Source organism: Melitaea cinxia, chromosome 15, assembly GCF_905220565.1.
Source record: "Melitaea cinxia chromosome 15, ilMelCinx1.1, whole genome shotgun sequence".
Lineage (NCBI taxonomy): Eukaryota > Metazoa > Arthropoda > Insecta > Lepidoptera > Nymphalidae > Melitaea > Melitaea cinxia.
The window spans coordinates 1657105-1677143 of NC_059408.1; the positions used below are offsets into that span (position 1 = coordinate 1657105).

The window sequence follows — 20039 nt, forward strand, 5'->3', positions numbered from 1 at the left end:
GTGGTGGAATAACGGCTTATGGTTATATTTAAGACCACTAGCAGTAGTTTTAAGTTAAACTTGTAATTAATAATTCATCTCGTTTTCGTCGATGATAAAAGTATTGTGAGAAAAATGTCATATGTCACAAGAAATTCTAAAGAATATCACTAGTAGGTGATATAGTTCCGTAAAATTGACACCATTTCCGTAAATTTGACTGAGGTAGGGCACAACAGGAATTTCCTGCTCAAAATATGGAGCAGCCCGACTGGGGTATAACCTCGACCTTACAGAAGATCACAGCTAAATAATGTGTTTGTTTGTTGTGTCTGTTTTCAAGCAGTATTATGTTCCTGTTGGTGAGTAAGGTGACCAGAGCTCCTGGGGGGGGGATTGGGGATTGGGTCGGCAACGCGCTTGTGATGCTTCTGGTGTTGCAGGCGTCTATAAGCCACGGTAACCTCTTACCATCTGGTGAGCCGTACGTTTGTTTGCCAATCTAGTGATAGAAAAAAAAATCACTGCAGCTTGTCTATATATCGGTCTGTGAACTGTATAGTGTAATACTAAAGCATATGTAAGATGTACGATGTAAGTTATTTCTTTTAGGGTTAGTCAAGAAATAATGAAGATCTCTCTCGGGAAGTTCGGATTGAAGCACTGTGACTTGCCGACGATGTTTGATAATGTCAACTTCTTTTTGCGCCTCGTATCTGTCAATATTGATAAAAACTGTAATAAACGTAAGTATATAGGCGTATGAATATTCCACTTCTAGGCGTTAGCCTCTTCTTCTTGTTGATTAATAGACTGATTCAGTTTGTAAGATCCCACTGCTGTATATAAGGACTCTTCTCTATGTAAGAGAAGGGTCGAAGCTTTATCGAACATGCTGAATGCTGGTACACTGCGATTTGATGAATATATTTCCTATTATGAGTAACGATTGGTATTAGGTGACTATTTTAATGATCAGGACCAAAAGCGTTACGTGCTCACCGAGACACGGTGGGGAGACCCACTACGATGGGACCCAGACCGTAAATTAAAATTGGTACAAATAAAAATGTGCACACTAAACAGAAATCGAATCACGATAGCCGGTGTTTAGGCGCCTACACCCACCATTACTCTAGTGTTGCCTTTTTTTGTTTTCTTTTATATACGAGAAAAAATTAACGCTTAAGGGGATCCCAGACAAATTCGGCCGTTTTCATGTGCTATAAAGTATACGTTAAAGTTACGTTAAAAATATCAAATAAATATATGTTGTAACTCGGATTCAGTTTATTAATGTGACTGTAAGATAATTGTATAAAACTCTCTAAATAAAGAGAAATAATTGTTTACCTGGACCTCCTTTCGCGTACAAAAATCGTATAGGCTTTCTAATTTTACTACTTACAATAGTGAATATTTTTTTTATTAATTAAGAATCCTGTACTTAATATTTCTACAGAAGGGTTTTTTGATAAGTGCAGTATTTTATTAGAAAATCGTAAAAATATAATATCTGGTTATTTTCCGGGCGACAGGCGGCTCGCGGCAGACGGCCAGAGGCCTTTGTACGGGGAACTTGTGTCGCTCGTCATCGCACGCTGCTCTTGCTTACGCGCAAATCTATTTACTTTTTTTAATCCAAGATAGGCATGAAAATGTAACAGGCAGACAGACTTACTTTTGAATTTTGCAATTGTATTTACTTCAAATAAAAAAATAATTTAAATTATTAATTTTGAGCTGTGTAAATGTAAAGCTGCTTAGTTTGTGGTCTAAGATCCGAACCTAAAGTAGATCTTCTCCGAGCCGATAATAGAATAAAATATAAATTTAGTATATCTATACAAATAAAATTGGAGCGGCTGTTTTTAATATTAAAATAACCGCTTTTTACTAAATTCATATGGATGTATACACGATACATACACAAAAATAGCATTTTGACATTTTTTGTCTGTCTGTATGTCTGTTTGTTCCGCCTAATCTCTGAAACGGCTAGACCGATTCTGACGGGACTTTCACTGGTAGATAGCTGATAGAGTAAGGAGTAACTTAGGCTACTTTTATTTTAGAAATTTATTTATTTTATAACTGCGAACTGAACAACAAATAACAACTAGTAATTAATATAATGTTATAGCCTAAATGATCGACACGACAAGAAGAAAATTAAATAATAATTATGGATGATCACAACTTGTACGCAAGCTCCTGGTATAGGAAACGGATCAATCGCACGTCCTAAGTAGTACAAGCTAGAGCCGGTAGATGGCCGAGTTTAATAACCTTTACGTAATACTGATCAGGTGAAGTGCGGGTGGGTGGGGTGTGGCAAAGTCTAAATGCTCAAGGTCATTGAGAAGGGGGAACCTCTTAATTTGCATTATAATTTAGCAAGTGAAATAAAAAAAAAACAAATGTATATTTTGCTAAAAGTTGGGCTTCTGACGATATTTAAAATGATTAATGGAATGATATATTCTAAAATAATTTTTCAAAATTTATATTATTAAAAGAATATCAAATATTAATTATTATAGACGAAAAAAAGAAAAATAGGAAAGAAAAATTAGCAGTGTAACATTTACAGGCTGATATAATAGTTATTACACAGATATTAACTTAACTAGAAAATAATGTTGTATAAGTAGGCTTATTCATAATGCAACCTTTTCAAAATGTTTGTTTAAGGAATATCAATCTTGAGCCATGTACTAGTAGTCTTTGCCGCTATTTCCTACGTATATATTTACGTTTTCTCCATGATCTGGTTTGTATTCATCCGCTGCAGACAGACGGGTGATATTACGGCTGCGGCTGTGGTCTTCTCGCTTGGAACCAATAGTGAGACCTGGGCTACAAGGCTGACGTTCATGTTACTCTACAAGTGAGTTACTTGACTAAGCATTTTGTATTTTCGTATCTGTAGCTAAGCGAGATGAGTAATGTTATTTCAATGTTAGTAAGTTATGCAATTTTGCATTAGTTATTGTCGAAGAAAAATTGCAAAAAAATAAAACAGAAATTGTTAGTTTGGTAAAAATAACTTGGATAATTTTTACAAGAAGTAGTAAAAATGGTCAAGTTGATGTTGTAAAGATCTATATGTTAAATAGTACAGATATATACCTAAATACGGCTAATGAAATATTTTAATTTTTATAGAGAAACTGTACAAGACATGGTACAAAAATATCTTGAGTGTGATTCTAAAGTTATTCAAGGGACTCTATTCTATATCAACTTGAATAAGAGACTTGTTGACATTAAAAAACGGGTGATGATGGCTTGGGGTTTCTTCGTAGCATTAGGTGTATCGTATGTTGCACAACCTCTTCTAACGCCAGGAAGACATTTTGCGGAGGACCTTTATGTGGTATACGGTGAGTTGGGATATTTTCTTGATAACGACAAATATTCTAGGACTTTTGTTTAAAAATTACATTTAATTTGGAAAGTTTCTTATATTATCATTGATTTGCGACTTTTTTAGATTTTTGCGAAATAATTTCTTCAAATTATTTAAAACTATTACTATCTACAGGTCTGGAGCCAATGTTTGAATCGCCAAATTACGAAATAGCTCTTATCTCAGAATCAGTGACCGTATCAGTTTGTATTTTTATATTAGCAAATATTACCGCATTTATTGTACTCTTAATGGGATATATCGAAGCACAAATGCTTGCTTTGAGTGACGAGATGGTGAATCTTTGGGATGAAGGGGAAGAATATTATGAAGACTCGAAAGAAACAAATGTCATTTCAGCAAAAGATCATTTGAAGACGAAAATTATTAATGAGCACATAGCAAATCGTCTGAAAGAAATTATAATTTTCCATATTACCAATATCTCTCTACTAAAACAATTTGATGGAATATTCCGAATAACTTTGGCTATAGAATTTGGGCTAATAATCGTTGGGATAGTAGCAGAACTTCTTGGTCGTTTGGAAAATACGTACATAGAACTACCTTACACGTTTATTCAAATGTTTATTGATTGTCTGATCGGTCAGAGATTGATTGATGCAAGTAACGTCTTCGAAAAGGCAGTTTATAATTGCAAATGGGAGAATTTTGATAAAGCAAATATGAAAACTGTTTTGCTTCTACTGCAGAATTCACAGAAACCGCTAACTCTTACTGCTGGAGGTTTGACGACGCTGGACTTTGTATGCTTAATGTCTGTAATAAAATCAACGTATTCATTTTACACAACTTTAAGGTCAAGAGTTGGTTAAAATATATTTCTTTTAATTTCTATTTTCTTAAACACAAATGGCTATAACTATTTATTTGTAGCACTTGTAATATGCACCTTCGACATTTTTTACTTATTAATATTACATATTAAAAAGACAGCAAAAGCTATTTTGTTATTATAGTATCATGAAAGCTTCTCAATAAAAATATAACAACCAATTTGTTTCATTTTTTTGTCCTTTTTTTTGTCCTGCAAGAAGGCTCTGCGGAAGGCTCGATTTGACCACATTGGCAGAATTGGGACTAGGCTTTCGTCACACCCACCTGGTAGTAAGGCCTTTTGGTCCCTGGCTAAGTCGGTTGAGTCGAACTTCTGTCGCCCCTCACTACCTCCACTGCTAAAACCCGATGGATCACTAGCCCACACCGCAGAGGAGAAGGCAAATCTATTTGCAAAACTCTTTGCGGAATCCTCATGTTTAGACTCAGGCAGCGCCACACCTCCAATTTCTTCGATTCGATGCGAGACGTCCATGTCTGAAGTCCGAATTCGTCAAAAAGAGGTCCTTAAAACCTTGCGCAATCTGGACGTGAATAAAGCTGGTGGTCCTGACGGAATACCTGCCATAGTACTCAAAACTTGCGCACCTGAGTTGTCTCCAATCCTGACACGTCTGTTTCGTCTCTCTCTAGCGACAGGACAAGTGCCGAAAGCCTGGAAGCAAGCTAACGTGCAGCCTGTGCCCAAAAAGGGCAGTCGAGCTGACCCTGTCAATTACAGACCAATTTCCATAACGTCCATACTCTGTAAGAGTATGGAACGTATACTGAATAATCGGCTTCTGGCACACCTTGAGGAGAACGATCTTCTTAGCGACCGACAGTTCGGTTTTCGCCGCAAGCGGTCCACTGGTGATCTTCTCGCGTATGCCACACACATTTGGAGTGAGGCTATCGAGAAACACGGGGAAGCCATAGCGGTCTCGCTCGACATCTCAAAGGCATTTGACAGGGTCTGGCACGATGGCCTTATTAGCAAACTTCCCTCATACGGCCTACCCGCTTCTCTCTGTGTTTGGATATCTGACTTCCTGAGGGATCGATCAATTCGCGTGGTTATAGACGGTTGCGAGTCCGATCGTTTGGTCATCAATGCCGGGGTCCCTCAGGGGTCTGTACTCTCGGCAACGCTATTCTTGCTGCACATCAACGACCTGCTCAAACCCGGGACCTTTGGGTATGCAGATGACAGCACCGTTGTCGAGCGTTACATGTCCGACGCACGAGCGAGTGGGTCTGAGATCCAGTTGCTGAGGGAAGCCATGATTCAGCGTCTGAACTTGTCCCTTAAAGCCGTCTCTGATTGGGGTGACGCAAATCTGGTCAAGTTCAATGCCTCTAAGACCCAGGCGTGTCTTTTCTCGGCAAAACGGAGTCCTTTCCAACTGACGCCCTCTTTCCGAGGTGTGCCCGTGCCCATATCCGGCCACCTGGAGCTTCTTGGCGTTACTCTAACATCCACCCTCAATTTTGGCTCATACATAGAGGCAAAAGCTCAAACAGCTGCCAAAAAACTGGGCGTCCTCTCGAAGGTGAGACAGTACTTAACTCCGGAACAGCTTCTGAATTTATATCAAGCACAAGTTCGATCATGCATGGAGTACTGCTCTCATCTTTGGGATGGCTCAGCCAAGTACCAGCTGGAGCTTCTTGAATCAATTGAGAGACGAGCCAGGAGGCTCATCGGTGACGATGCACTGGTCGCCACAAAGCTGCAAAGCTTACATCATCGGCGTAGGGTGGCCGGCCTGTCGGTTTTTTATCGGATACACTTCGGAGAGTGTGCGCAAGAACTCCATGACCTGATTCCCCCCTCCCCCTTCCATCATCGTACAACCAGACGCTCTGCGTTACGTCACCCTTATATGGTAGATATTCCCCCTATACGCACTAAGCGATTCGCTAGTACATTCTTGATCCGTACGGCCAAAGAATGGAACTCTCTACCAGCGTCTGTGTTTCCTGAAGGCTATGACCTGGGGATCTTTAAGTCGCGAGTGAATAGGTTACTTCTAGGTAAGCGTGCTCCATCTTAGACCGCATTTCACTTATCATCAGGTGAAATAGCGGTTAAACGCCAGCCTATCTATGTGTAAAAAAAAAAAAAATTTTTTAATCTTAATTATTAGTTTTATACACGTATGTATATATTATGTATATATAAACGCGAACATAGTCAACAATTGTAGTATATAACTTTTTTTACATGAAATACTAAAACGTAAAACAAAAAAGGGTGCTTGTCTCTTTGATAATATTTCGTCTAGAATCTTTGTTAGTGATCGAATGACAATAATAAAATATCGCAATAATAGAAATATGACAAAAGAGGAACTGCGTGATCGAAAGAGTTTATGTGGCGTGGCCATTTTTCTTCAGTGTTCGAGCCTGTCTTTTGTGACCCGGTGACCCGGTACGCTTTCACATTATATCACCTATTTTTTGTTTTTAAACTTGAAATGAATTTTGAGTAATTGCTTTTGGGCCCCATCTTATATATAAAGTTCTCGTGTCACAATGTTAATTAAAATACTCCTCCGAAGCGGCTGGATCGATTTTTATGAAATTTTGTGTGCATATTGGTTAGGTCTGAGAATCGGACAACATCTATTTTTCATACCCCTAAGTTATAAGGGGGGAGGGATTAAGGGGGTTAATAACAGCTAGATAGTCAGCTTAATATATATATTTATTTATAGCATTTATATTGTAAAGTCAACTCTATAACACATAACATGTAAATAAATACCTTTTGAAACTATTGATTTTATTGAATCTTAAAATTAAACTGACAAATCTTTATTTTTTTATGTATATTCCGAGTAAATTGATTTCACAATAGATAAGTCTATATTGTGTCAGTGGACACAAGGAATCGATTGTGTAAACTGAAAAGAAATGCGTTAGACTATTCATAGAATTATTGTTGGCGAGGAACACTAACTTATAAAGACTAAAGGAGAAATGTAAAATAATAACAAACTGAGGTAGTTTAACTGAGGTAGGGCACAGCAGGAATTTCCTGCTCAAAATATGGAGCAGCCCGACTGGGGTAGTACCTCGACCTTAGAGAAAATCACAGAAAAATAATACTGTTTTCAAGCAGTATTGTGTTCCTGTTGGTGAGTAAGGTGACCAGAGCTTCTGGAGGGATTGGGGATTGGGTCGGCAACGCGCTTGCGATGCTTCTGGTGTTGCAGGTGTCTATAAGCTGCGGTAATCGCTTACCATCAGGTGAGCCGTGCGATTGTTTGCCGACCTAGTGACATAAAAAAAAAATAACATTTTAATCAAAACACGATAAACTAAAATATACTGTAACACTTTTTGCATGAGTCACGCACTCGTTATTTTCTTGAAAATAAAATTTCAAGCAGTCATATTTAATAATTCTACTCAATAAGTGCAGATAAATGCTACCAAAACCCGAAATTTGGCACAATTTTGGTTTTTCTATTTGGACATTGTCTTAAAACGACTTCAAATCTTTGGTGCTACATTGCAATTACATTCGAAAACTGTAAAAACATGAAAGTCAATATTTGGACGAATGTATGGACGAAGATTAGAAGATTTGGCCTGGACTACGACGATTTTCAGATCATGATGGACAATGTCGCTTTCCTATTGAAGATTTTGACAATTGATATTCACCAAAGTACTCCACGTAAGTGTGCTTTCAGTATTTTTGAAGTATTATTTAGCGTATTATATACTGTATATTTCATAAATGTGTGAGTGCAGTCGATTGATTAATCTCTTTCGTAAATAGCGTTATATATAAGGTTTGAAAAACTAAAAGTGCACGCCTAATAATCTTATTTTTTTTTTAGTTTATTGCTAATTATAAATAAACTACATTGAATTAGACCGTGATCTTCAAAAGGACTTAGTCTATACAAATAACTAAAATAGGAGAATCTGTTTGTAATATTAAAATAAACGCTTTTTACTAAATGCATATGGATACATTACACATACCAAAATAACATTTTTTACAATTTTTGTCTGTTTGTCTGTCTGTCTGTTTATTCCGGCTAATTTCTGAAATGGCTGGGCTGATTTTGACGGGACTTTCACTGGCAGATAGCTGATGTAATAAGGAGTAACATGGCTACTTTTATTTGAGAAATTAATTTATTTTGTAGCTCTCCGAACTGAAATTTATTTATTTTATAATTGCAAACTGAACTATAACTTTTTTGTTAAATTCGACGCGGACGAAGTCGCGGGCACAGCTACTTTATTAAATAAAGTAAAATATTTTTTAAATATTACTAAAATTTATTTATTTTATTTATTAAAAAAATATTATTAAAAAAAATTTTTTTTAATAAAATAAATAAATAATCAACATTCAATAATCTTTATCGTTATTACTATAGGGGAAGAACTAGGATTGGTATTTCCGTAAAACTAATTCTATTAAATACAGTTTATCAGTGTATTTTAAAGTTTACTTTTTACATTTTACTGCAAATTTTAAGTATTTAAATAAATATTTATATTTTTTACATTTCAGGAGCTCACTTCATAATCTACATAATTGTTTCATTGGCGGTATTAATTTATATCTATGTGTACACTTTTTCTATGGTCTGGATGGTGTTTTTCCGTTACGGTAAAAAGGATTTAAAGGCAACGTTTTTGGCAATTGCTATAAGCTTCATTAGTGATATTTGCATCACGAGATTGGCTTTCATGAAATATTATTCGTAAGTCCTTTTTCGTTATATTACAACAATCTAATTAACATTACATTATCAGGTAAAGAGTATAAAGCCTAGAGTATAAAGGCCTATTAAAAAAAAATAACTACTTTGGGAATAAAATAATCTTAAAATGACATTTACATAAACTTAAATAGTTTGATTATACTATTCAGTGACGTTGGCATCTTACTTTCGCAGTAATAATAATTATGTTATGAATTACAAATTGTTTATATAGTAAAATTTGTCATGTGATTGAATTTATTGTAATTCTTTATGAGAATAAAGTGTCTAACCATTATTAATTAGTCGCTCGTCAGTAAAGCTTGTGAGAAATTTAGCGCCTAGACCTCAGAAATCTAAATAATATTTAGATTTCTGTTGCCTAGACTATTAAACTGAATTAAATGACGCGAATTTTAATACTAAACATTTATGTTATCTATAAAAAATAACTAATAAATGTCAATCTAGCTTATCATTAATACATTATGATATAATTTTTTATTAATATAATTTTTTTTATTAATATAAAAAATATGAATTTAAATCTCAACACATCAACAAAAAATCATTTATTACAAATTATATTTGACATGTCTAATGTTATAGTTTTGGATATTGCTGTCTAATTTATAGTTTTTGATAGAATTTATTGTGTATCTCTTAATTACCAGCTCTTTATTTAGTTGTATTATGGACCTAACTGTCTAATTTGTAACTTTTCAATTGACCTAATCGTAAATTTTTTTTTGAGTTAATTGAGTTAACTCCTTAGGAATCGATTTTCATATATTTTTCTAAAACGCCATGATCATGGCAGATAGCATTATTTGATTCGTTTATTTACAATTTAATATGGTTATTAATAAGCTGTGTGGCTACGGCATTAAAGAATATAGCCATCCCTTCTCGTGGGTGTCGTAAGAGGCGACTGAGGGATAATACAGTTCCACTACCACCTTGGAACTTATAAAGCCGACCGATGGCGGAATAACCATCCAACTGCTGACTTTGAAATACACAGGCCCAAGATGGGCAGCAGCGACGATGGTGTGACAAAGTCAGCCCTGCGGTCACCAACTAGTCTGCCCAGCGTGGTTACTATGGGCAACACACATGAGTTCACGCCATTTTTGGCGCGAACTTGCGGAGGCCTATGTCCAGCAGTGGACTGTAATAGGCTGAAATAATGGTGGTATTAATCTTTTTCTTAAACTTAAGTAGCCTTTTTTGTGCCTTTTTAGAAAGTAGAATTGAAGGAGTAAACTCCAGTCGTGCGTCGGAGCTGATACACACACTTTTTTTTTTTAAAAATAATCAAAATCATTTTAATTTTATAATTTTCAAATTGTATTTTAGCCCGACGTTGTAATTTGTTAATTGTATTTGGCCTCAATGTGTTGTTATTTGTTTTTATTTTTTATTTTTATTGGATCATCTTAAATTTTTGTGCTTTCGTCATTGTATTTCATCATGTATTTTTGAATTGCTATTGGATTAACACATCGTACTTGATACATATTACAATATTGTTCATTTTAAATTGTTGTTATTGATTGCTTTAATTTTTGTACTTTACTATTAAATTATATTAAAAATTTTTGAGTTATTGGACGTGATATTGCATGTTGTGACATTGACAAAATATTGTAAGCTCATGTGTGAAAAACTATTACTAATTTATCTTTTGTAGGTTATCATTTGATAAATAAATAAATACTTTTACAGGGAAGACATCAAGAACACTGTTAGTAAATTTTTAGAATGCTACTCTAAGATAGAAGCGAATACAAGATTTGCTAAAAATCTACGAATGAAACTCAGAATTGTAAAGAGGCGAGCGTTATACATATGGGTTTTTCTCATGTTTGATACCATAATTTACCTAGTACTGCCTATAGTCACTCCTGGGAGACACTTTTCTATTGAAACTTACTTGATTTATGGTAAATATTTTGAGGTTTTATAAATAGCACATGCGACATTATGTCTATGACTTCATTTTGGAAATAATGATCAAGTTACCTTTTTCTTTGTATATTCTTCTCTATCTAAAAGTTTTCTGGAAAATATTCATACTTTGCATTAAAACCGTCTTTGTCCTATTGTACCTTATATTTGTATTTTAAGGTACCTACCTGATATAAATATCTTCGATGGAATGTACAGCAACTTCTATCCACCTGTTCTGTGCTTTAACATTATAATAGATATGGACAAAGCGCGTTTTACCTTCTTTACCTCCATCCTACGCGATTCTGCTACATTTGTCTTTGAATTTTGATGTAAGTCTTATGTGTCAACTTTGTACTATTGTTAAAATATATTTTTCAGGTCTAGAGCCAATGACTGAAACGCCTAATTATCAAATAGCTACAATGTTTTTCACTATAACAACTTCGTTTGGTGTCTATACGATGGTTTGTATCGGAGTTTACGTCATAGTTATTGTAGGTTACAACGAAGCACAACTGCGCGCCCTCAGTATAGAACTGAGAAACATATGGGATGATGGTCGCAACTTTTACCATAATGTCAAACACAGGATAAAAGATAAGAGATACGCTGTCTTTATGAAAGGAAAGATAATTAATGAATTTATAAGAATTAGATTAATGTACGTAGTAAAGTTTCACGTTGCTAATATAAATCTTCAACGCGATATTGAGCAAGAATTTCGGCCTATATTTGCCGTTGAATACACTATCATGGCGTTTGCAATAATAGCTGAATTACTTGGTGGTCTAGAAAACACATACCTTGTGGTACCATTTACATCAGTTCTAATATTAATGGACTGTCTATCCGGACAGCGGCTGATAGATGCGTGTGATGATTTTGAGCGATCGATATATTTCTGCCAATGGGAAAACTTCAACACGAGTAACCAGAAGACTGTGCAGTTAATGCTGATGATGTCGCAGAAAACTCTGATGCTTTCGGCTGGTGGGGTCAATCAGCTAAATTATAATTGTTTAATGGTTATTCTAAAATCGACATATTCAACGTATACGACGTTGAAATCAACTGTCAAGAAACACGCTGAGATATAGAGAAAAAATGAAATCAAGTTTTTGACATGTATTTTTACTCGCTGTACGTCTGTTGGCTTATTTTTAAAACTAGAGAGTTTTACCTATATTGTGTCACTGATAGAGATATTTTTTACATAAATTGAACAAACCTATTTCGAACTCGTATTAATTTGGTTGAAAATAGTTTCTTGCAAAACGAGTCCTCCCGTGACCATAGTTGCTGTAAATTATCGTCTGTAACAAACGTTGGAGATCTAAAAAACTTAATAAACCGCGATAAAATCCGAAAAAGTTGTTTTATTATAATGAGTGAAATACGCGTAAACATTAGAAAACGATGTTGTTATTTCTTTTACAGTGAAATATTTGGTTCTAGCATGTATTCGTTTGTAAGTTCGGAAAAAAATTATAATTTATTTAAACTCGCATGATATCTGTGAAATGGTGTATATAACTGAGTGTTGTTGAAGGCAGAGGACCGCGAGGTAAGAAGTCATGAGTTGCCAACCGAGCATGTTCGCTACATGTGGCCACTGTTGTGTGATTGCCAAAATATATTTATATATGGGTATCACAATATTTACATATTCTTATATTATACCATTAATTATTTAACCATTATAAGCACACAAATACATATAAGAATACATAAACAATGTTGTTATAAGATATTTATTTATTTATCTAAGCATTTTCGTCACCCACATTTTTTAATCAATATGAGTTTTTGGTAAAATAATAATTTAACGTCATAAACGAATTTTCCTGTTTGTCACATAACCCAAAGATCGCCTCCACCCATAACCGTACCCTTTTCATATCGGTTCATAAAGAAGCGTCCCTAAAATAAACATAACTTCGTATTAATATACATTCATTTATAGTTTGCGTGAAAATAGAAATCCAATATTGGACAGATTTCATTTGCGCATCCTTTGGTTCTTCACGTTTATGATCAAATAGTTTACCGCCCTCGTTGAAATTGGATTGGATCCTCGACAGTTTGCACGTTCGTGCACGATTGTTTACGATCGCTCACGATCGTTCTCGATTGTTCGCGATTGTTTGCGTGAATATACGATCACTTCGAGTACGATAATGGGGTAAGTTATCGTATTATAGTAAAAAGGTTTTTGTTTTTCTCGGTTGCTTTGATTTATATTAGTTTATATGTAATTATTAATCAACTTCAAAAGGAGGAGGTTCTCGATTCAACTGTATTTTTATGTGTGTTACCTCATAACTTTTTATTGGGTGTACCGACTTTTATGCATTTTCTTTTAAGCGAAAGCTGATGATGATGAAAATATGAATTGAAATAGTTTTTTTTTTCGTTTGCGAGGAGACAATTAGGTATAATGTGTATAGGGTTTATTTTAATAGTCTATTGTGATTTATATGATATACCATTTAGTTATAAAAACCGTTTTTTTTCTATGTTTAATTTTCTTCCGAAAAAATAAAGCAAAAAACACTATCAATATAAATATCCCTATTACAATGGCTGCACTAAAACAATGTAGCTTATATCCTTATGTTTATGACTTCACAGGTTAGGAGTCCATTATACTCAGGTCGTTGACACTTTAGCGTTATAAAGAATGCAGTGACCGAAGAATCAATATTGACAAAAATTAGTGAATCTAATTACTCTATGTTAATAGATAAATACGTAGTTATATCTCGTTTGCTTCAGCTTATAATATCCCACTGCTGGGCATTGGCCTCTTTTCCCGTGTAGGAGAAGGATCAGAGCTTAATCCATCACGCTGCTTCAATGCGGGTCGGCGGATATGTTCCCTACTATTAGTAACGATCGCTGTCATGATAACAATCGGGACCGACGCGACGGCTTAACGTGCTCTCAGAGTATGTTTTTTTACATTATTTTAATATGATTTGATTTAAAATTTACTCTTTACAGACGTCTTTATTTTTCACAAAATCATCATCATCATTACATCATTACAGCCTATACAGTCCACTGCTGGACAAAGGCCTCCACAAGTTTACGCCAAAAATAACGTGAACTCATGTGTTTTGACTATAGTCACCACGCTGGGCAGGCGGGTTGGTGACCGCAGGGCTGGCTTTGTCGCACCGAAGACGCTGCTGCCCGTCTTCGGCCTTTTTCACAAAATACTTAATTAAAAAGAATATACCCACGTGTTTCAACTATTCACCTGTTTTCAGTAGATTAGTGATTTGTAAGTTTTGTGTTGTGTAACTGTTTTTAATTCATTCTTTTTTTTTACTTCATTATCAAGTAGAGTGAAATTTATAGAATTTATTTTTGTTTATCATAACATTAACAATAGGTTGCTTCTTCTACAATAAATATATAAAATATCTGGAATAATAAGATATCTGGTATAGTGGTGAGAGTAGTTGTCTTAACGTCAGTGGTCGCGGATTTCACTCCCGCACGAAGAAAATATTTGTATTTATACAAATACTAGGATTTGTTAATATTCCGCATAAACCACCAGATAAATTCAAATATTTACAGCTGATAATATTATGTATATAGCTAGTGCAGTTTATAATACAGCCACCCTTTTTTTTACGTGGGGAAAATCCATCATGGATACTCTCCAGCGCGGAGGGTTATGTCAGAGTCCTACTGACTAATAACCACCACGTGTGAGCAGTCATACGCCTGGGTGGGGCGAGATGGGGTCGCGCTAGCATTCGCCACCTATAATACAGCTACCCTCTCTCATCCCTTGGGTGTCATAAGAGGCGACTACGGGATAACAAACTTTCATTCATCATTACAACCTATCACAGTCCACTGCTGAACATAGGCCTCCATAAGTTTACGCCAAAAATAGCGTGAACTCATGTGTTTGGCCCATAGTCACCACGCTGGGCAGGCGGGTTGGTGACCGCAGTGCTGGCTTTGTCGCACCGAAGACGCTGCTGCCCGTCTTCGGCCTGTGTATTTCAAAGCTAGCAGTTGGATGGTTATCCCGCCACCGGTCAGCTTTTTAAGTTCCAATGTGGTAGTGGAACTGTGTTATCCCTTAGTCGCCTCTTACGACACCCACGGGAAGAGAGGGGGTGGCTAAATTCTTTAGTACCGTAGCCACACAGTACACCACAAACTTTCATTATTATGTTGGAACTGGTGAAGCCGACTGATGGCGGGATAACCATCCAACTGCAGGCTTTTGAATGCACAGACCGAAGACGGGCAGCAGCATCTTCGGTGCCATAAAGCCAGCACTGCGGTCACCAACTCGTCTGCCCAGCGTGGTGACTATGGGCAAAATTCTCGAGCACGCACCAAAAATTTCAGTCCCTACTTCCCGTCAACCCCACTATTCCCGGCTATTTTGATTACCAGTGGAGGCTGGATAGGAAATATGGGAAACCGGTACGTTTGACTCGAACTTGGGGAGGCCTAGTCGAGCAGTGGACTGCGATAGGCAGATGTGTATAAAAACATCTGTCATAAGCCAGACTCAAACTTGCGATTACTTGTGTTAGCTAGTTATAACATTTCTGAATTATTATTTTATTTAATTAGTATTTATAGTCTGTATTTTTATTACAAAATACAAATTTTTTATCATCTCAACAAACTTTTATTCAATAATTCTTTTTATAATTATAGATTTAGTTACGCTAAATTAAGTAATTTTTGTACGTTATTTGTTTCCATTATTTATGACACGTAACCATATGTTTATAACATATATTTCACAAAAAGGTCAAGTTGTTTAATTCAAAATCTCTCTTCATATTAATGTAAAACAATTCAAGTTTCATAGGACTCGTTAACGATGACACGAAGGAGGTTGGTTGCATCAATAAAACTTTCTTTAAATATATTTTTTTATTAATATTATTTACAAATCTAATCACATCCGTCTTTAACTAAATTACTTTATGAGATTGGAAGAAGTTCCTAATAAAAACTACTTGATCACATTATCTGCTGAGCACATTTAAAATTATCACGCTGCGTATGTTTTTGTGCAAAATTAGACTATTGTTTTGTCTCCATCTATTTTATTCATTACTTGAACTAAGGTTATCGTATATACTCAATAGATGGCGTTGATTTACTTCAACTAAGTTTTTTTGCCCCCTACCTTACAAAAACATACGTAGAATGACAGTACTATTCCAAAACATATGAAACACTGGTATAACAAAATAATTATAAAAATCTATTCTTTAGAAAATAAAGAGAAAGTTTTACAAAGTGAACAAATGTTTCATTCAAAGGACAAATTCTATATACATTTTGTTTCATTACCAAATTCTAATTTATATCTCGATAATGATATATAAACAATAATTCGTTACTTTTACTTAGGTCCTTATGGAATGTGTATGTACATTAGTTACATTTTTACAGACCAAACAGTAACTAAGTCTAACCTACTTCATAAATTGTTCGAAGGCACATTTTTTATAGAACGATCTAAATTACTTCTTCAAAACTGATGCTACATTACACTAGATATAATTTACTCGCTAGAAACCACAGTCGCTGTTATTATTAACAGCTCCTGTGGTGTTTAGCGAATACATTATTTACATGTTTTTTTTTTTGGTTTAAATCACATTAAGTATGTTATTGAAAATATATTTGTCTACCCTCCGCTCAGACACGGTTTGGTCTCAATATCTAATATATTATTGCTCATGTCCCGTACCCGCAAAAATACTACAATTATATTTGGTGGTCACTAAAAATGTTCCGTATCGAACTAACGTGCGAGTGCAAGGACGTGTTGACGTCGCGCTTGTATATTGACATTCCCGACACACCACGCAGCGGTATCCGTGTAAAATGTCTGTTCAAATGCTCTTTACTGCTAAAACGAATTATTATCTTTCAATCTACTCAAACAAAGTAAAAATAAGAAGCAAAGAGCATAAGTCCAGAACGAGTTAGACGTTCAGTAACAAACGTTTATTGTTTTCTAATATTTACGCGAATTTCACTCATTATAATGCAACAATTTTTACGGATTTTATCGCGGTTTATTAAGCCTTTTAAATGTCCGACGTTTTGGATACTTTACAGCAAACGTGGTAACGGGAGGACATTCGACAACAACGTCAACGTCGGGCATTAATAATTAGTTCTCTTAATGTAAGCTGCAGTGTAACAAGTGAACGATCAGTAATAAAACTAAAAATCGGAATAACAAAAGCACGGGCACTAAAAGCCCGTGGACATAACTTTATATACAAAAAAAAAAAAAAAAAACGTTTGGCATTTAAAAAACTTAATAAACTGCGATAAAATCCGGAAGAAGTTGTTTCATTACAATGCTGCAAGGCGTCGTCGCAGTCGGGCGCCGCTCAGTCGGGCGCCGCCAGTCGGGGCCGCCAGTCGGGGCCGCCAGTCGGGGCCGCTCAGTCGGGCGCCGCCCAGTCGGCCGGGGCCACGCGCGGGGAGAGGCGCGGCGAGCGGCGCGGCGAGCGCGCGGCCGCGGGCTACGGCTTCAGGCGCTTGAAGCCCGCGCCGTCGTGCCCGAGCTTCAGCTCCTCGTACAGGCTCGGGTCGACTTCCCGCGCCGACGCCAGCGCGGTCCCGGGGCTCTGGGTCTCCTGTCTCCAAGCTGCGCTGTTTGATATTCCGTTTGGGACGCCGTTTTCACCGTTCGCTGTGCCGTTTGGCATTGTGCCCTGTAGATTGAAACGCATCATTATTTACTATATCCTATTGTAAAAGTTTGCGATGGAAATCTTAAAGTTATCAAAATATATTTACATTTATGCCGCTGTCTGGGTTCGGCTCGCGGAGGTAGCTAGGGTTCTCAAATGCGACTCCACCTTGTGCTTTTAATCTGAGGTTCTGAAAGTAGTAACGAATATTTAAGACTTGTACTATCGTAAGATTTTTATAGAAAATAGCTCACATTAAAAAAAAACTAAATGTTTATTGAACAAATTAATGACGGAATGATGATATAAGCTACCTTTCTATGTCTGTAATACATTCCTGCAGCCAGGAGTATAGCGGCTACCAATATGCAAGCTACCGCCACACCAACAGCTGAAGCTGTTCCTGAAGTAGACACCGGAGCTGCGGCAGTGTCAGTTTCCTGGCCGGCTGTTGTGAACATTATAGGTTGACTGAGAGATGATGTACCTGAAGATGAAAATAAACAAACATTATTATTATTCTTTATTGCACTTAAAAAAAACATAATAACAAATCATTTGTACAAACATTATTGTAAAACCTAGTAACGATTTTGACAAATTCAAGAAAATCGCCGCGAAACAAAATTCCTTAATAAAAGATGATATTCCTCTAACGTCCCCAGAAGAAAGCTTACTGAGCTTTTAGAAAAGCTGGACCTAGGTTCTCCCGAGCTATGGCCGGAACAAATTCCCGGTGTGTCAGAGTTTGCACCGTTGCAAAATCCTGACCAGTCGCCACGGTCGTGGAATAAAGGTTTGACCAAAAAAGACTATAATTATTATGCAACAACTTGAGATGTTAGCAACAAGTAGTCTCATTACGGAAGTAAAGATCTACTACATGATCTCGCTTATCAATTAGGATTAGAAGAGGCCAAAGACATCTCTTTATATATATTTTAGAACAAATTTGATGAAAATAAGAAAATGTTAAAACATTTCATTAACAGTTGTACATAAATTATTATTTTATGCATTATTGAGCTTGTACCATCTCAAATATTATGTTGTTAAGCTCACAAAAATTTAATGCTTGAAAAGATAAAAAAAAAAAAAATGTTTGATGAAAAGAAAATGGAATGCATATTATATTAGATTTTTGGTAGTATTGTCAGAGAATTTAGTCATGCACTAAGAATTTTTTTTTTTGTATTGTAATAACTAAAAATGGAATTGTAAATTTAATGTAGTAATTTATAGTAGAAGACAAACTAGAGACGAACTTCACCCATCTGCTTAATGGATGAAAATTATTTTTTATTTATTTTTGTATATTAGAAAATTAGAAATAATTGAAAAAAGAGTTGCCTGAAAAACCCTAGCCCGGCTATATTTAATTCAAAAAGTTAAAAGAACAAAAATACCTACTGTCAGCTTGTAGAAAATGCAAATATTGGGTTGGGTTGGATTATTTTCCTGGTGTAATTACTAGGTGATGGGTATAAACAGGTATATTAATAAATACAAGTGGTCCACTGGGTTGCCTAGTGGTCGAAATTTGACCATAATTAATTTAAATTATAAGTTTGAACATTAAAAAAAGAGTATATATGCGTGTGTTATGCCGTGTGGTGTTGGCCGAGTAGAATAGCACCACCCCCTTTCTTACCGTGGGGGTCGTAAAAGGCGACCGAGGTATAAACCTGGCTCAAAATCATCAGGGTCCTGGAGAAGGAAAACTTCATTCGAAACCCGGAATTGCGTCTCCGTCAAGCATTCGTTGCATAGCTCTAAAATGCGAAAGACTCCTGCAGCCGAACTGGCTCCACACGTATCGACTCGTCGTTCCTGTGGGCCTAGCTAGTGAGGTCGAGAGGGTGGCGCAGAGCTTAGGCAACTCTGCGTTTTCCTGAAGAGTGTCCTAGGCGACACAGTGTTTGTCTGACACTGTCTAAATCGTCTGCCATAGACGGACTAAGGACAATGATAGTAACGAAGCTGTTGAATCACTTAATACGTAATAGAAATGAGACATTTCTTTAATATCCAACTATCTGACATTTTCTGTGCCAGTTGCCGTGGGGCATCGGCAGAATAGAATAGTGCCCCCCTCGAGTACCAGGTGTCGTAAGAGGCGACTAAGGTACTCGGAGCGGATCCCCGTAAGACACGAATCAAGTCCTGCAACCGAACCAGCTCCACACGTAGCGACTTGTCGTTCCTGTAGGTCTCGCTGGCAAGGTCGGTGTAGGCAGTGGGAAAACCTGCATTTTCTAAATTCAAACCCAGGCAAAAGCAGTTAACATCTGTGGAGAGGACACTCCACCACCATAATCTCAAGAGCGGTGAAACCAAGACGGATTTACACTGCTTAAAACATCTGCAATAGATGTAAAGGCCATAGATAGATATATTTTTTTTAAATTA

General features: G+C 36.2%; 3 protein-coding genes and 1 long non-coding RNA gene across 4 annotated transcripts in view; 2 read left to right on the plus strand and 2 right to left on the minus strand.

Moving 5' to 3' along the window:
* Positions 1–604: 604 nt before the first annotated feature.
* On the plus strand, positions 605–4227 carry LOC123660379 (odorant receptor 30a-like). The gene is made up of 4 exons (XM_045595471.1): positions 605–725; positions 2674–2869; positions 3148–3365; positions 3527–4227. The coding sequence occupies exons 1-4, from the start codon at positions 608–610 to the stop codon at positions 4225–4227; spliced, it is 1233 nt and encodes a 410-aa protein (XP_045451427.1). The 5' UTR covers positions 605–607.
* A 3550-nt stretch (positions 4228–7777) lies between these two features.
* Positions 7778–12017, plus strand: LOC123660569. Its single transcript, XM_045595626.1, has 4 exons — positions 7778–7916; positions 8772–8964; positions 10693–10910; positions 11299–12017. The coding sequence occupies exons 1-4, from the start codon at positions 7778–7780 to the stop codon at positions 12015–12017; spliced, it is 1269 nt and encodes a 422-aa protein (XP_045451582.1).
* On the minus strand, positions 9240–9431 carry LOC123660453. Its single transcript, XR_006744195.1, has 2 exons — positions 9353–9431; positions 9240–9311 (listed from the first exon to the last, which is right to left on the minus strand). It is a non-coding gene; the product is annotated as an uncharacterized LOC123660453 (long non-coding RNA).
* A 5442-nt stretch (positions 12018–17459) lies between the features above and the next one.
* Positions 17460–20039, minus strand: part of LOC123660570 (Ig-like and fibronectin type-III domain-containing protein 2) — an 81310-nt gene continuing 78730 nt past the window's right edge. The window contains exons 25-27 of the mRNA XM_045595627.1: positions 17945–18117; positions 17737–17820; positions 17460–17651 (exon numbers count right to left, since the gene is read on the minus strand). Coding sequence (XP_045451583.1) covers positions 17460–17651; positions 17737–17820; positions 17945–18117 — 449 coding nt within the window. The remainder of the gene's footprint in view (positions 17652–17736; positions 17821–17944; positions 18118–20039) is intronic.

Coding starts and splice junctions, on each gene's coding strand:
- LOC123660379 (XM_045595471.1), top strand. CDS start 608: ATGAAGATCTCTCTCGGGAAGTTCGGATTGAAGCACTGTGACTTGCCG. Junction 726..2,673: donor TGATAAAAACTGTAATAAAC/GTAAGTATATAG, acceptor TGTTTGTTTAAG/GAATATCAATCTTGAGCCAT. Junction 3,366..3,526: donor GGACCTTTATGTGGTATACG/GTGAGTTGGGAT, acceptor TACTATCTACAG/GTCTGGAGCCAATGTTTGAA.
- LOC123660569 (XM_045595626.1), top strand. CDS start 7,778: ATGAAAGTCAATATTTGGACGAATGTATGGACGAAGATTAGAAGATTT. Junction 8,965..10,692: donor GCTTTCATGAAATATTATTC/GTAAGTCCTTTT, acceptor ATACTTTTACAG/GGAAGACATCAAGAACACTG. Junction 10,911..11,298: donor TGAAACTTACTTGATTTATG/GTAAATATTTTG, acceptor TATATTTTTCAG/GTCTAGAGCCAATGACTGAA.